Source organism: Lemur catta, chromosome 6, assembly GCF_020740605.2.
Source record: "Lemur catta isolate mLemCat1 chromosome 6, mLemCat1.pri, whole genome shotgun sequence".
Taxonomy (NCBI): Eukaryota; Metazoa; Chordata; class Mammalia; order Primates; family Lemuridae; genus Lemur; species Lemur catta.
This window is the reverse complement of record NC_059133.1, coordinates 53,437,501-53,453,668: the sequence shown is the minus strand read 5'-3', so window position 1 is coordinate 53,453,668 and position 16,168 is coordinate 53,437,501. Positions and strand designations below refer to the sequence as shown.

General features: G+C 49.8%; 2 protein-coding genes across 2 annotated transcripts in view; one reads left to right on the top strand and one right to left on the bottom strand.

Annotated features, from left to right (window-relative positions):
- Positions 1–1,288: 1,288 nt before the first annotated feature.
- On the top strand, positions 1,289–10,945 carry GDF11 (growth differentiation factor 11). Its single transcript, XM_045553729.1, has 3 exons — positions 1,289–1,761; positions 6,615–7,012; positions 7,553–10,945. The coding sequence occupies exons 1-3, from the start codon at positions 1,320–1,322 to the stop codon at positions 7,931–7,933; spliced, it is 1,221 nt and encodes a 406-aa protein (XP_045409685.1). The 5' UTR covers positions 1,289–1,319; the 3' UTR covers positions 7,934–10,945.
- Positions 10,946–15,500: 4,555 nt separating this feature from the next.
- LOC123639680 (SAP domain containing ribonucleoprotein) overlaps positions 15,501–16,168 on the bottom strand; it is a 46,899-nt gene continuing 46,231 nt past the window's right edge. The window contains exon 11 of the mRNA XM_045553726.1: positions 15,501–15,780. Within this exon, the coding sequence (XP_045409682.1) occupies positions 15,739–15,780 (42 nt within the window). The 3' untranslated portion in view covers positions 15,501–15,738. The remainder of the gene's footprint in view (positions 15,781–16,168) is intronic.

The following is a 16,168-nucleotide window of genomic DNA, read 5'->3' as shown; positions in this document are numbered from 1 at the left end:
CTGCAAGCATAGTGGCCTCCAGCCCTGCCTCCTCCCATTCCTGCCCCAATAGCCCCCAGCTCCTGCCTTTTCCATCATGCTGACTCCCTTAGCACTGTTGAACCCCAATTTCAAGCTCACAGTCTTCCCAGCTCTAAGTCTTCCTCCTGTCTCAGTTCTTCCCATCACCTCCCCACCTTCTCAGACTGTGCCTGGCCTCTTCCTCTCCTAGTCTCCTTAATCCCTCTGATAAGCCTAGCCCAATGCTTCCCTCCATGGCTTCTTTAAACATCTTTGGGCTACCTCTGGTAGCTGGCACTCCTCTGGGCTCAAGTTCTTCATCTCCCTTGGGCTCTCTGTGCTCCCACCAAGGCTGACCCTTGTGGCTGTCCCTCCTTCCCTCTGGAGTCTCTGCCTTCCCCCTGATCCCCTGCATCTGCCTCCCCCAGGGGCTCCCTTGGTATCTTCCAGTCTCTGTCCCCCTCTCTGTCCTCCCCATCATGCTTTCTCTCCTTCTCTCTCCTTCCCAGGGTACTGATCTGTCTCAGTTCCTCTACCCCTGTTTTCTCTCTAGAACCCCGTGATCTTTTGTGGTCTGGCTCTGTGGACCTCCACCCTCCCCGTTTAGCAGTACCTCTCTCTCCTCCCTCTGGGCTCTACCCTATCTTTGTCTCTGGCTCGCTCTACTCTACTCTCCCACAGTTGTCCCGGTCTTTTTCCTGCTCTGGCTCTGTGTCTCCCACAGACACACCATTTCTGTCTCTCTAGCTAAGTCTCTGCCCTCTGTGTCTTCCCCTCTCAGACTCTTCTTGTCCTCCTTTGTCTCTCCCTCTCTCTCCTCCGCCTCTTCCTATCTCTCTCTCTCTGGATCTGTCTCTTCCCTCTTTATCTCTCGGTCTCTCGCTAGTCTCTCTGACTGTCCCTCTCTGTCTCTCCCCTCCCCCTCATATCTCTGCCTTTTCATCTCTCTCCGGCCCTTGCTCCCTCGCTCCCTCCCTCTCTCTCTCTTTTCCTCCGTTCTCTCCGGCTCCCTCTCTCGCCTCGGATGACAGCGCTGCCTCTTTTGTTGGCTCCGCAGCCAATCGCCGCCGCTGACGACACGGGGGCCGGGGCTATAAAGGGCCTGGCCCGGGCTCGGGCCCCCCCAGCCGCCCGCCCCGGCCGCCCGCCCGCCCCGCCCGCGCGCCCGCCGCCCCCGGCCCCCCGGCCCCCCCTCGGCCGGGCAGCCCCCAATCCCGCGCCGCCCGGACCCCCTCCTCCTCCCTCCCTCCTCCCTCCGCCCCCTCCCCGCGGGACTCCGGCGTCCCCGCCCCCCAGTCCTCCCTCCCCTCCCCTCCAGCATGGTGCTCGCGGCCCCGCTGCTGCTGGGCTTCCTGCTCCTCGCCCTGGAGCTGCGGCCCCGGGGGGAGGCGGCCGAGGGCCCCGCGGCGCCGGCGGCGGCGGCGGCGGCGGCGGCGGCGGGGGCCGGGGGGGAGCGCTCCAGCCGGCCGGCCCCGTCCGTGGCGCCCGAGCCGGACGGCTGCCCCGTTTGCGTGTGGCGGCAGCACAGCCGCGAGCTGCGCCTGGAGAGCATCAAGTCGCAGATCTTGAGCAAACTGCGGCTCAAGGAGGCGCCCAACATCAGCCGCGAGGTGGTGAAGCAGCTGCTACCCAAGGCGCCGCCGCTGCAGCAGATCCTGGACCTGCACGACTTCCAGGGCGACGCGCTGCAGCCCGAGGACTTCCTGGAGGAGGACGAGTACCACGCCACCACCGAAACTGTCATTAGTATGGCCCAGGAGAGTAAGTGGGCTGCGGGGTGCGGGCAGTGGGGTGCTGGCTCTGGCTGCCGGAACGGCGCCTTTCGCTCCCAAGCGGGGCGCTCCTGGCTGCCCCGGCCCGGAAGCCTTTTCTGAGAAAACTTGATGGATGGAGGAGCGGGGGCTACTCCATAGAAGTTTTTCGAGCGATGGAGATGGGCTGAGGAGTTGACTGCAAGCCCCGTTCCCGGAGGTGGGGGGTGAGGGACGGGCAAACCCGGCGGGTTTCGAGATACGGCCTCTTACCCCCGGTGCGCGAAAAAGACCCGTGTTGAAGGAGTCCGGGGAAGCTGGGGCCCACAGCGGAGGGGCCCGGACAGAAACTCTGTCCTAATGGGCCGTGGTGGGGAAGCTGGAGAACAGAATCGAGACTCTCCGGGACCCCCGCAGTCCCGGCTGGACTGCAGTGCTATCTGCCTCCCACTGGCCTTGGCAGCAACTCCCCACCCGGTGTTCCGCAACGCGCCCACCGGCTGCAGAGAACTGAGTGCTCCTCTCGCTCTCTCAGGAATAGGATCCCCAGTGCCTAGTATCCTTCCTGGCAGCTCAGGTGGCAGCCTTTTCCATCCATTCCTTGTCTCACACCGGGTATCCCAAGGGGACGGAAAAGCTGTGCTTTCTTGGTACTGACCCGGCTCAGAGAACTCAACTTCATTGCGCTTGGGGACTAAAGACATCTATTTGGCTACTCTAACCTTAGCGTTCCATCCCTTATCCACCCGCCCCTATCGCAGCTGGACTGTAGGGGAGAAAGGGATAACTAGGGAGAAAGAAAGAGATGGAGGGTGGGGAGGACACAAGCATCCCGAGCCCCTGGCCAAACGGAAGATGAACATGTTAATAGACATGAGCTGCTTTGAAATTTTATGGCCTGGAAAATCCAGGCCAATACTAGCTCCCCCCACCCCCTAGCTCTTCCTAGGGTCAGGTGACTCCCTCTTCCCCTCCCCCACTGAGGTCTTTACCTCCCACCCCCCCCCACTTCAACTCCAGGGAACCAGGCCATCTCTTATTCCCTAGTGACTTGGCTAGGTCCCCCCACCCCACACACACAGTTTGGTTTTATGGCTCTGAACAGAAGAGGGGGGAGACTGGTTTATTGGCAGATGGGTCATAAAAACCTGGGGACTGAGGGGAGTCCTAGTGGCCCACCCCCATGGGAGAGGCACAGGAACCCAGGTGTGCATCTGGGAGGCTGAGTGCCTCATACCGCCACCCGTATTTCTGCAGACCTCAACTCCACAGTACTTCATCAGGGCTGTAAAGAAAACTAGAAGAACCAGAAAACTAATGGGAATGGGGGTGAAGGCATGGGGATCTGGTCTTGTGTCCTTCAGTCTCCCTTCTGTCCTTAAGGCTTCTGCTTATGAAAGCTAGGGTCAGTCTGAGATTGACTGAGGGCAGCGATGGGGGGTGGGGATGCTAGGAAAGAGTTGTAGAGGAATTCTGATTAAGAGTTTGCTGCAAGAAGATGAAGGGTACAGAGGGAAAAGATACTCTGGTCTATGTGGGATAGTGTGTGTGAGGATTTCTAGGATGGGTGATGGGGCTATGGACTTCCCCTTGTCCCTCACTATTCCTAGCATCCCTTAGCCAGCAGGCCTGAACCCAGAGTTAGCTCTGGTAATGGGGATACAGGAAGTGAATGGGCCCTGCATGCATGGATTGGGCAGTGCAGGTTAGGCCTGGGGTGGGGGAACACACAGCAGCAGGTGGGGTCCCATCCCAACTTCCACCCCTGTGCCACCCCAGGACTTGGATAACTAGGGAACTAGGTCTCCGGCCAGGTATTGTACGTCCCCTTTAAGAGCTTAGCTGAGCTCTTAAGAGAGGGAGGGGGAGTGGAAAGGAGGGGAGGGAGAGGGGGGGAAAAGGAAAAAGAGACTTTTATAGTCTAATCCCCAGGGACCCGCTTTAATAAGAGACTTGTGCTCTGCTAATCGGGGGAGGTGTTTGTCAGCAGAGATGGCCTCCGTTCCCCTCCCCCTTCCTCCCCTCCCCCAGCGCTCAACCCTGGACCCCAGCCCCCACCTCTCCAAGGCTGTTCTGCCTGCCCTAGTTCCCTCTACCCTCTCAGGCTCTCCTACCCAGCCTTCATCCTGGGAACCCAGCCCCCTGCCCTCTGAGAGCCAAGCCCAGCCCCTGAGTTTCTCTCTCCTCCCCACACCAAGAGGCCCCTGCCCTCTCAGCCCAACCTCCTGCCCCTAGGCCTTCTTGCCTGGGTTGGGAGTGCGTGTGTGTTGGGGGGTTGGGGTGGGGGGAAGGGGAGGTGGTGTGCAGGGAGGGGGTTGGGCTTTTGCTGAAAATAGTGCAATGACCTCTCCTCTCCACCAGCGCAGCCTACTAAACCTGACCTGCTGCCTGCCATCAACCCAATCAATCCAACACAGATGTGGCCCCTTCCTCTCCCCACCGGTGCTGGGCCTATGTGTGTGTTGGGGACTCTCTCAAGCCCCCCGTTTCCCTCTATGGCTCTACCTGTTCCTCCTTTGTTCCTCACTCTGTACCCTTCCTATCCTTTCTCTTCTTTACCCCACTATGTTTAGCTCCCTCCGACCTTTAGATTCCTAACCCTCATTCACTCCTCTATCCTCCTCCCAGTGTTCTCCAACTCCCAAACTTATTTCATCTCCTCCTACCATGATCTTCCCTCTCTCATTCTACTCTAGGCTCCATTTCTCTGCCTATCTTCTCTAACTTGCCTTCATCCCTAACAGTCTCTTCTCTAATATCTCCTTCACCATCTCAAATCTCTCTCCTGCCTCTTCCCCTTTCCCTTCTTTTTCCCTATGTCCTGTCCCCATATCCGCTGAGGGACAAGTGTATGGTGATTCCCTGGGGTGGAGATGGGGGACTCTTGTTTTAAGAAACCAAAAATTCAGATGGGGCCCTGGTGCCTAGTCTCTCACCTTCAAACACTGGGTCACCTTAGGGAGGGGGGTAGGTTTTGACTTTAGAAAACCAACAAACAAACATTTGAGAAGCTACTACTATTTTCACATTATTTAATGTTGAGCACTCCTGTGAAGAATTATTATCTGTATCACACTGAGAAATTTGGTGGGTGAGATACTGGTTAACAAGGAGTCAGACAGTGATTAAACTCACTTTAATTGTAGCCAAAGAACAGCTTAGCTGCCAGGAAGAACTTTCAGGCACTTGCCTGTATAATTTAAGCTTGGGAGTTTAGTGAATTCATTCAGCATGTATTTATTGAGTACTGCCTGGTACTATGAGAGGCACTAAGGCTACAATGGTGAGCAAAACAGACCCAGTATCAACAGTGTCTCAAGGGTATTAGTACCTAAAGGCAAGAAAACAGACAATTCCTATGCTGGAATTAGGCATGACATTTGGAACGTTTCATGTCACTCCCCATCTCACCAGTATCTTCCCTGCCCCAGCTACTCCTAACCTCTGAATCTTCACTCCCCAAACCCATTGCATCATCACTGAAGATCCAGCCAGTAGGGTAACTGGAAGGACTACCAGAGCCCTGGGACCTCAGAGAAGAATCAAGGAAAAAGAAGCTACAGAGGGACTTTTGTGTATCGTGTCCTGAATATATGAAGATCATTAAGCACTTTCTTCTCCATCTCACTTGAAGGGTCCTCTTCCTGGGGGTAGGGGAAGTGCTGGTGGGAGACATGATAAGTCCTTCATGATTATGAAGAACGTGAGACCTGGACTTGATACTTAAGGGACTAGACTTCCTGACCATACTTTATACGGCTCTGAAACTCATTCCTGATTCTGCCTATCTAGAGTGAGAATGGATATTTCTGTCCAATGGAGACATGATATAAGGCACTCCCAACTGATTTAAGAGATTAGGAAGGGGAACTGGGAGGAGCTGGAATGGAAGCAGAAACAGTTATGTATTGAGCATCATCCTTTAGACCCAAGAAGGGTCAAATTTTGGCCCAGAGCAAGGGGAAATGGGTCAAACTGTAAAGCTGGGATGTTGAACCTTTGGAAAGACGTACTGGCACTCAAAGCCAAAGGAAGCTTAGGGGAGAAAAGAGGACTGATTATAGTTGATCTGCTGTGTTGATCATTTCTCATGCTCTGGGCAAATAGGAGGAACCAACAGGGAGGTAGTTTTTCCCTTTCTCAAGAGTTGCGGCCGTAATGGTGATGGTAAGGAGGTGACGGTAAGGAGGAAACGGCTGAGGAAACTTGTTCTTAGAGGAGAGGAAATGGGGAGACAGATGTACCGGAAGTACATGGCTAGTTCCATTCTGCTGGGTGTTATTCTTAATGGGAGTGAGGCAAGAAGCATAGATCTGAATTCTGGTTTACTTAATGGGATTAATTTAGCCCATGCTCCCTATCTGGACCCTGGGTTATCCCCTCTGAGACTGTTTTTTGGTTGGGGGGAGGGCTGTGCCAAGCTCTACCTGCCCATCAGTTAATCAGAGCAGAAATGGGGCAGAGTGACCTAAGAATAAGAGGTATGACTTCTATGAAGACCATCAAAGATTCAGAAAAAGTTGGAGCCCTGCAAGCTGGGAAAAGTTGTAGGAAGGAGAGGAGGCTGGCGGAGGGAGAATCCCCTGATAACTATCTTAGCAGGTTATCTGGTAGAGGGGACCCTATGCATTAGGGCAAATGGATTAGGGAATGGGTACAGATCAGTAAGGCCTGACAAAGCCATGGGAGAAGAGACACTGTTTTGGGTACCAGAGACACAGTAGTCAATAAGACAGGCATGGGAGAAGGGTAAAGAATTGGAAAACTCAGGCTGAGGAATCCAAATTGCCAGTGCCACCCAGGGCTGCTGATGGTCTCCACAAGTGCCCTTTGCTAATGCTGTGCTCCCTTCTCTCTTATCAGCGGACCCAGCAGTGCAGACAGATGGCAGCCCTCTCTGCTGCCATTTCCACTTCAGCCCCAAGGTGATGTTCACAAAGGTACTGAAGGCTCAGCTGTGGGTGTACCTGAGGCCTGTGCCCCGTCCAGCCACAGTCTACCTGCAGATCTTGCGATTGAAACCCCTAACTGGGGAAGGGACCGCAGGGGGAGGGGGCGGAGGCCGGCGTCACATCCGTATCCGCTCACTGAAGATTGAGCTGCACTCTCGCTCTGGCCACTGGCAGAGCATCGACTTCAAGCAAGTGCTACACAGCTGGTTCCGCCAGCCACAGAGCAATTGGGGCATCGAGATCAACGCCTTTGATCCCAGTGGCACAGATCTGGCTGTCACCTCCCTGGGGCCAGGAGCTGAGGGGCTGGTGAGCAGGGGGCCTTAGGTGGTGGTGGATATGTGTAACCTGGCCCTAAGGAGACAGGGATGTTGGAAAAGGTAGACCAGGAACGTGAAGGGAGCTGGGGACTAGCATTATTTCTCTGAGGCTAGGAGCTGATTCTAGAGGAGTTGGGGGAGTGGAGGGAGGCGGGGTGGTGGCAACTATCACTTTTCAGGGATCCAAGCCAGACAACAGCTGAAAACTGAATTTGAAGGTGAAGGTGTCAGTTAATGGGAGACTCGTGGGAAAACAGAAACTCGCCATTGGTGAGGCCTTGGGCCAAGGGGCTGATGAGGGTCAGGTTGCCAAGGAAGGAAGAATTAGGGAAGGTGAGCTGAAGGAGAGATGGCTAGCTGGCAAGAAAAGTGGATAGAGGATAAGATATGGGAGTGGGAGCAGTGGAAAAGCTGAGAAGTTAATGGTCTCTATTCTGGTGCCCCTGTTGAGAGGCAGGTGAGCAAGGAACAGGGAAGAGGAACGGTTCAGGGCTATTTCACATCTCTTTCCCCTCTCCCTGCTCCTCAGCATCCTTTCATGGAGCTTCGAGTCCTAGAGAACACAAAACGTTCCCGGCGGAACCTGGGCTTGGACTGCGATGAGCACTCAAGCGAGTCCCGCTGCTGCCGATATCCCCTCACAGTGGACTTTGAGGCTTTCGGCTGGGACTGGATCATCGCACCTAAACGCTACAAGGCCAACTACTGCTCCGGCCAGTGCGAGTACATGTTCATGCAAAAATATCCGCACACCCACCTGGTGCAACAGGCCAATCCAAGAGGCTCTGCTGGGCCCTGCTGTACCCCCACCAAGATGTCCCCAATCAACATGCTCTACTTCAATGACAAGCAGCAGATTATCTACGGCAAGATCCCTGGCATGGTGGTGGATCGCTGTGGCTGTTCTTAAGGTGGGGGACTGAGGATGCCTCCCCGACAGACCCTACCCCAAGGCCCCCAGCCCCCCAAGCCCTAGAGCTCCCTCCACCTCTTCCCATGAACATCACACCTTGTTCCCCAACCAAGCAGTGTGCAATACAACAGAAAGGAGGCAGGTGGGGATTGAGGGGTGAGGGGTTTGGGGGAAAGAGGAAGGAGGGGAATGGTCAGATTGGGGACTGTTTGAAGTTTGCAGATGAGAAGGTTTGGCAAGAAGACAGAGAGATGTAGAGACAGAGATAGAGACAGAGGGATAGAGACAGAGGAACAAAAAGCAGCAGTGAGAAGGCAAAGGGAGGGAGAGGCAGAAGAGACAGACTAGGCAGAGACAAACACTGAGAAAGGAACTGAAATGGAGTAATAAATGAAAGCCCCACACCAAGCTTCCTTTCTTCCACTGGCAAGGTGAGGGGCTTGGTAGAGTTTGGGGAGATCCCCTGACTACTCAGTAGGAAAGGAAATCAAAAATCAATTCTTAGCTTCTTCCTTCTCTCCCTCCAACAGTGGCCAGGGGAAGGGAAGTGAGGGCAGGGGCAAAAGTAATGATTTGGGAATTTTATTTATTTATTTATTGTGACTTTTTTTTTTTTTGGTATTTGGCTTTACTGGAATAGGAGGGCCCCTGCCCACTGTGCCCCATTTATCCCTTATTCCTCAAACCCTGCTCTCCCCCCGATCCCCACCCACTTAAGCACTTGTGTAAAGCCTCCAGGGTTGGGAATGGGAGTAAAGGGCAAGAGGGCTACCGTGGAAGTTTCTAACCCATAATCACCCTAACTCAATCTTTCTGAGCCAAACAGGTTGAACTGAAGCCAATTTTCATGGAAGCAGTATGAGGTTAGAGTTTAAGAGCTGGGGGTGGGGAGGGGGGTGGGGCAGGACCCCTCAACATCCAGGATCTATATAAGGAGAGCCACTAAACTAACCCTCAGGTCCACCCTCAATGATACTGGGTTACTTAAGCAGAGGGTGCAGCCTGCATATGCCCAAATTCCCTCAGCCAAGAGAGAGACCAAAGAGCCTGTGGAATGCCCCTGCTCCCAGCCTCTATTTTCAGGTCAATAAAAATGAGAGTATAGAGATCCCACAGTCCCCTGGGTCTGGTAAGGGTTAGGAGGGGTCAAGAAAAGAATAGTAAGGAGGCTGAAGGTTACAGGGCATTTGAATCCAAATCAATGCTCTGGGCTAGGGAATAGAGCCAGCAGACCAAGGTGGAAGGGATTCTGGAGGGGGGACATTTTAGTCCCCCAACCCCAAAGCTCAGGGTGGAAGGGGGGAGAACAAGGGAGCAGAGTGTCTATAATTATTTTTACCTTTTATTTTTGGAATCTAACAGTACCTGATAGCAGGGAGGGGATAGTAAGTACAGTGGGGAAAAGCATCTGCCAAGGCCAGTTAGAGCAGAGGATGGGAAGGATGGAGACTCCCTGGTTTGGAAGGCTAGGAAGCAGAGACTCGTTGCCACTTCAAGTCACTAGCTAGGCCCATTCATTCCTCCCACAATCCTGACCCACCTGCCTCTGGACTCACCTTGCCTCAGTTTCTTCCCCTCGATGGAACGAGAAATAGCAGCACCCGCCACAGCCAAGAGATGAATTCTGAGCACTTACCACGGGCACTTTATGGACATAAAATACCTCTCGCTGTGGGACAGATAACCAGGGCACCAGAGTAGTGGTGAAGAGATGTGAGGCTTAGAAGAGTCACAGGCTTCAGAGTACAAGTTTCCCTCTGCCTCCCAGCTGGACAGTGCCTGAAGCCAAGGAGTTGAGAATCTCCTAATCCACACCCCATCCATACCTCACCACCATACCAGACCTCTTGGCCCCAGGCAAGAGCCTAGAGGATGTCAGGAGAGGAGGGGGGAAGAACCTTCAGCAAAATTATCACTCTAAGTAGAGCCAGGAGTTATGGGTCTGATATGAACAGTACTAAATGAAAGTAAAGCCTGAGCTGGATAGCAGACCTGGAAGGCAAGTTCTTCCTAAGAGCATGACTCTCCCATTTGGCCCAGATGGTAGAAGAGACAAAGGTCTGTGACCACCCTTGAAAAGGTGATGGTGGTGAGCTTTAGCATCTTATTCCTATTCTCATAATGAGAAAGTGAAATAAGGTGTTTCAGTATAGAAATAGACAGGGGCTGTTAAGCTTGTCAATTTGCCTTCTCCCATATATAGCAGCTATGTTAACCCCAAGCCTCTCCTCTCTGGCCCTGTTCTTCATCCTTCCTTCTGCCCCAATCTTGGAGAACAAGACACACCTGACCATCAGCACCACTCACATTTCCATGGTGGAAGGAGAGGAACAGAGAAGTGAAGAACAGAAGATGACTCCCTCCAAGGTCAAATGTCTCTTGATCTTGGCACAGGGTAGAGGTTGGGCAATTAAGCATCAGGTAACTTCCCTCTACAGATTGTAGAGAGCTGGGGCATTAAACATGGGGGACACTTAGAATACTGCCCCTTTAATACCATCAAATAAAGACCTTCGTGGGGGCAGGGAGGCCTTTCTCTTATGAACATAAATCTATGAGCTGATGTCTCATTCCCCTGTTCCTCCCTAGCCCCAAAGAGGCATGGGGTAAAGAGGCTTGGGGGCTTAGCTCTGCAACCCAGTGGGAGCTAACTGCCCCCCCCCCACCTGTGTGTGGACCTGGCCAGTGCCCCTCTGAACATATCATTAGTGTAATTATTATTTACTTTGTGTATTTGTTACATCGTATGCGTGATAGCCTTTGTTTGTTAAGGATGTCTGAGGAGTGTGGGGGTTGACAGGGGCACTGGAATGCCGGGAAAGGACTTCTTCACTGAGATCAAGGCTTCCTGGAGGGAACCATTGCAAAAAGGCCATCAGGCAGTTTTCAAGTTATGTGACAGAGGGCAAAGATGGCCATAGGGTGCTCTGAGTTTTGGGATGGTCACATGACACAATCCAGCACTTGAACCTGAAAAAAGAAAAATAAAAGCAGTTAAAGAGTTTAGAATTCAGTGCTGAGCTCTTCTCCCTATAATCAAGCGCCATATTTATACTTCAGAGACCAGGAAGCAAAGAGGATATGAGAGAGGAAACCTTGTGCTCAAGGACTAAGACGAGATCCTTGGGAGCAAGAGAGAAAACACTAAGGGCAAGTGGGATGAGGGTTGGGACACACAGTCCAAGGGAGGATGGGAAAGGGAGGGCACGTAGAACAACCCTTCTCTGGAAAGCCTGATCCAAAACAATCCCAAAGATTACAAAAACCCCTTCCCCACCCTCCACAGAATGGAAAATCTCAAAAGTTCTCTTGAGATGATTCAGCTAATGTCTGTCTTACTCTCCTGCAGTCCCTGATCCTAGGTTTCCTCAACAAAGTTTTATCAAAATCCATAAACCAAACCAACATAGCCATTCAACTTGACTGTAACAAGAGTGGCCAAAAGCATCTCAAATATTCTTTGAGTCTACTATAAAAATTTCTTTCATGTATGTACAAGAGCACACTTCCTAAAACATATGAGTTGGAAATGGCAAAAGAATCTTGTCTGACTCACAAAAAGAATAAATAAGGGCTGGGCATGGTGGCTCATGCCTGTAATCCCAGTGCTTTGGGAGGTCACGGTAGGAGGATCACTTGAGCAGTTTCAAGAACAGCCTGGGAAACAGCAAGAACCCTCATATCTACAAAAAACAAACAAACAAAAAATTTAAAGTAAAATAAATAAATAAGGAAAGCTCCTGTGACAACCTGACCCAGAATTAGGGACAGGGCCACTGACAGCTCAACGTGCTACCATGCTTTCCCTGTCCTGTCAGTTCTATCAGAAGACTGACCCCACCTAAACCAACTACAAGACTGAGGTTGGCATTGGTTGAGTAATGAAAATGTTACGTATTGTATCTTCCCCAGGGAACTATTTTATCCACATTTAGCCCTAGTTTTTGCCCCACATTTACCCCTAGCTTTTGGCCTGAGCCAAAAATGGATTTTCTCCTCTAACTGCTCAATTGTTTCCTGCATTCAGAGAACACCCAGTAGAGACTACAAGATGACTTTTAAGTCTTTTTTCCTTATCCTAAAATCCTCCAACCCAATGCATGAGCAGCTATCTTATACTCTGCCTTTGCCCATATTTTGGAAGTGAGAGGCCCCAAGCTAAGAACCAACAGCAGTGGAATTTATAGCTTTTGTTCTGTAGAGGGGCAGAAGTAGGAGAGTTAATGCCTCAGGCAATAATGTCAGCTTTCTGGCCAGTGAGTTGGGCTTGAGGGAGCAACTGGGACTCTTCCTACCTTTTTTCCTAGTCTTAAATACAACTGTATAAGCAGGTATGTGCACACATACACATGGTCAAACTAGTCCATTCACCCTAGCTGGAACCTACTCAGTGAAAAAAAATATTTCCACTGTACCCTAATAACTGAGTAAAATTAAGAGCTAATGTTTACTGAATGATTGCTATTTAAATTATGATAAACAAATTGTGCTGAGTACATAATATGATAATATCACTTAACTCTCACGGCAACATTCACAATGGGGTTCCTATTGGTACAGAGTCACAGAAGAATTAAGTACTTGCCCAGGGTCTCAGAGCTAGTAGTTGCTATACAATATTACATTCCAATCTATTAATAGTAATCTGACAAGTGGAAAACTAAATATGGGGACAAGAGAGAGGAAAGAGATAATGAGAAAGTTGAGAACACCCTGGGCTCAAAGGGTCTGCAAAAATGTGAAATGTATCATTTTCAATCCCTTTTGAGGAGAAAACATGAACAGTCTGGACATGGCAAGAGATGGAGAGGTTAGATTTAGGAGGAATTTCAGTAATCAGAAATAAGTGGCATTGCTTGTCAGAGGCCCTCATATAAGAGAACAGGGGAGAAATAATTATCCTCCCTTATTTAAAGAAGTTCCTTCTTCCCTCCTCCTCTGTGTTTCTCAAGTAAGACATAGCAACAGGACTCAGCCCAACACCAAGAAGTCCTGCCCTCACCCACATCTTCCTTCCTTTAGCCCTCATTCCCACAGAAGCTTCTAACCTCCATCTTCAGCAAGTCTCATCTTCAGCAAGTCTCAAAAGTTAGGGTGGGGGGAAGGGCAGTTTGGAATGATGGTGGAGAAAAAGAGAATGATCCTAGAGAACCATAAAAAGGTGCAGATTTACAGCTGAGGAAGCTAGTTCTCTCCACAGCTTTTATAGACTCCCTCATTAAAAGCTTCCAGGTATGCAGAGAATGTCACAGCTTCAGGACAAGGAAAAGAAGATTGAAGTCAGCTAACCACATCTGGATGCTGGATCAGCTACACTAGGGAGACTGGGGGATACGAAGGAAGGGTACTAGGATCCCAGATAAGGAATTACAAGCTTCAATATCTATTCTGTCTCCAAATGAGTATTTTAAGACTGAATTAGGAAAAAGACATAGGCATCCTGAACTATTCATGCTCAAAAAAGTATTTGCGGAATGATTACAATGAGACAGGAAGAGGAGGATTTGGTGATCAGGCTTGGAGGTTAGAGGCTTCTAACCAACATGAACAGCTGCTGAAATGGGACAAAAAAGGTTAGTAAAAACTCCTGACAAATTGGGAAACACTGTATTAAAGATCTAGGGAAAGCGAGCTAAGTAAGGAAAATAATTAGGCTTAAGAGAATACTGCAGAGTACAGTTGAATACCTTTCTGGAAAGTTATGGAGGATAGAAATAAAGTGAAGAAAACTTCTGAAGGACCCATTGCTCCACTTCATTATCAGCATCTGCTCTATTCCCTTACCTTTTTTTTTTCCCCCCCCAACCATCCTGGGGTAGAGACCCTTACTGAATCTATAATCTCTCTCAAATTACAAAGCAGAACTATTCTCTCTGGTTCTGGTGAAGATGGAATAAAGAGAGAAAAAGCTAGGCCCAAGATCAGAAGTAAAGAAAAGTGAGGCAGACAAAAGAGACCAGTGGGAAGAGAGGGAAGGTCACTCCAATTGTAAGATTTATTTGGTTGAGGAGGTGTCAAAAATTTAACCAGCTTTCCCTTTTGTTCATTTCACTAAGATCTCAGAATGAGGCAAAATTCACAACAAATGGGCAATCTCTGGATCTGCTCTCCAAGGCAGTTTTCCTGAAATGTCCAAACTTAAGGTCTTTGCCTTCCTTACCAACCAGAGACTTTGTGGAAATAGAAATTATTCATGTTAAGAAAGTCATCAAACCATTACCTTTCTACTAATCACAAAAATGAGGCAGGTTTTGGTAGAAGTAAGGAGAAAGGATTACACCACAGCAACAAGGGATCTGATCATGGTACCAAAGTCCGCAGGTAAGGTGCCAGGCTCATAAGTTTTATTACCAAAAAACCCCCCAAAACCAAGCTTATATAGATGTCCAAATATAAAGATTTAGGGGAGAAACCCCATATTAACACATGCAAAATGATAAAGTGGGTCTCAGATCTACATGAACTTCAAATGCAAACAAACAGCCACCTTTGGGAGAGTCAAACATTCTCTAAGTAGGAGGCTCAGCAAGGAAAATGAATTTTAGTAACATCCAAGAAACATTACCACTAACACTGCAGTATTATCCTTTTGCAACAGAAGAGGACAAAAAGGTTTGATTAGAAAGTAGAGGCCTCCAGTTCCACTGCTTATGTTCCCAATGATCTAGTTAATAACATTTAACATCACTGACATCCTTTGTCATGCTTTGAACCCCTATGCTTTCTCCTATCTCTGAGGCGTATCCAGCCCATCTCCTTTCCTGGACTGACCAACAAAGTCCTACATATTGGCTTCTGCTGGAACCACACAGTATCACTCCAGGCCACCCCTGAAAATAGGGCCCTTCTCCTTACTGTGATTTTATCCAAGAAAAAGGCTTCGATATTAGCTCATAATAGAAGACTGCAATCATTAGCCCTTGCATTTATATCCTCTGCACCAGTGGTCCCCAACCTTTTTGGCACCAGGGACCAGTTTCATGGAAGATAATTCTTCTAGGGAGGGGTGGGTGTGGGAGAAGGGGGAGTTCAGGCGGTGATGCCAGGTGGCAGCGGAGCAGCTGTAAATACAGATAAAGCTTCACTAGCTTGCCCCGCTTGCCCTGGCTCACCTCCTGCTGTGTGGCACCCCCACCCCCTCCTAAGTTTCATGGAAGATAATTTTTCCACTGATGGTGGATGAGGGAGGGGTGGAACTCTGTGGCCCAGGCCAGGTCCCTAACAGGCTGGGGTACTATTCCTCAGCCCAGGGGTTGGGGGCCACAGCTCTGCACCACCTAAAACCTCTTGTGTTCTCCCTATAATGTGTTACTCCAACGTGAAGCAAAAACTCAGGGAGTTACCTGGCCTGTTCCCAGAGGATAAAGAGGTAAAAGAATGCCTGTGAGTATGAGAGAAGGGAATAAATAGACTTAAAGAGTAAACTCAATCCTCTTCCTTGTCTTCTTTTCTACCGGATAAAGGCATTATGGTTAATTCCCTGTAATATTTTCCCCTGAAGCTCCCCTTATCTGGTCTAATCTGGGCTCCAAGAAATCAAAGGAGCACCTAATAAAACACATTGTTCTCTTTTCTATTTTTTATTAACAAGCAAACTAATTAAAAACAAAAACACAACCACCTTAGAGTTGGAACAGCAATAAGTCAAATTGCTGCTGGAGTTCACAGATGTACCTGGGGTACATGCTCCCTCACTGCGAGGCAAGATGTAAGCACATGACTGTGCATTTAGATATATGTGTGATCAGAAGAATCAGAGAAACTGAAACCACTGGAGAACAGAAAACATAAAGAACTTTTCATCAGGCAATCCCAAAGCGCTCTGCTCTTTTCCTCTTCTTTGCCTGTAAGGAAAAAGCAAGAAGAAAAAAATTAGATTGCAAGAAAACAGTTGCCCGGGTTCCTGGCTGCTTTAATCCAAACTCACATGAACTGTCACAAGGTCCAAGAAGGAGGGATAGCCCAAACTTCAAATCTTGGCAGCCAGAGATTTTATTCCTGAATCTCTCCAGTTATCCAGCTAGAGCTGAGAAGGTTTAATGGGAAAGGAGGATGAGGAAAGAAGATTGTGGAAGGGGCAGAGAGGAGAAAAGTGGTAGAAAATGGAAAGATTCCTGAAGGAGACAGGGCTACTCAGCCTTAGAGCAGGCTAGTCTAGAAACTAATGCTCTTAACAGGCTGGGGAAAGTCTTCCAATCACTGAGGAGATGGGAGATTTCAGAAGACAAAGGG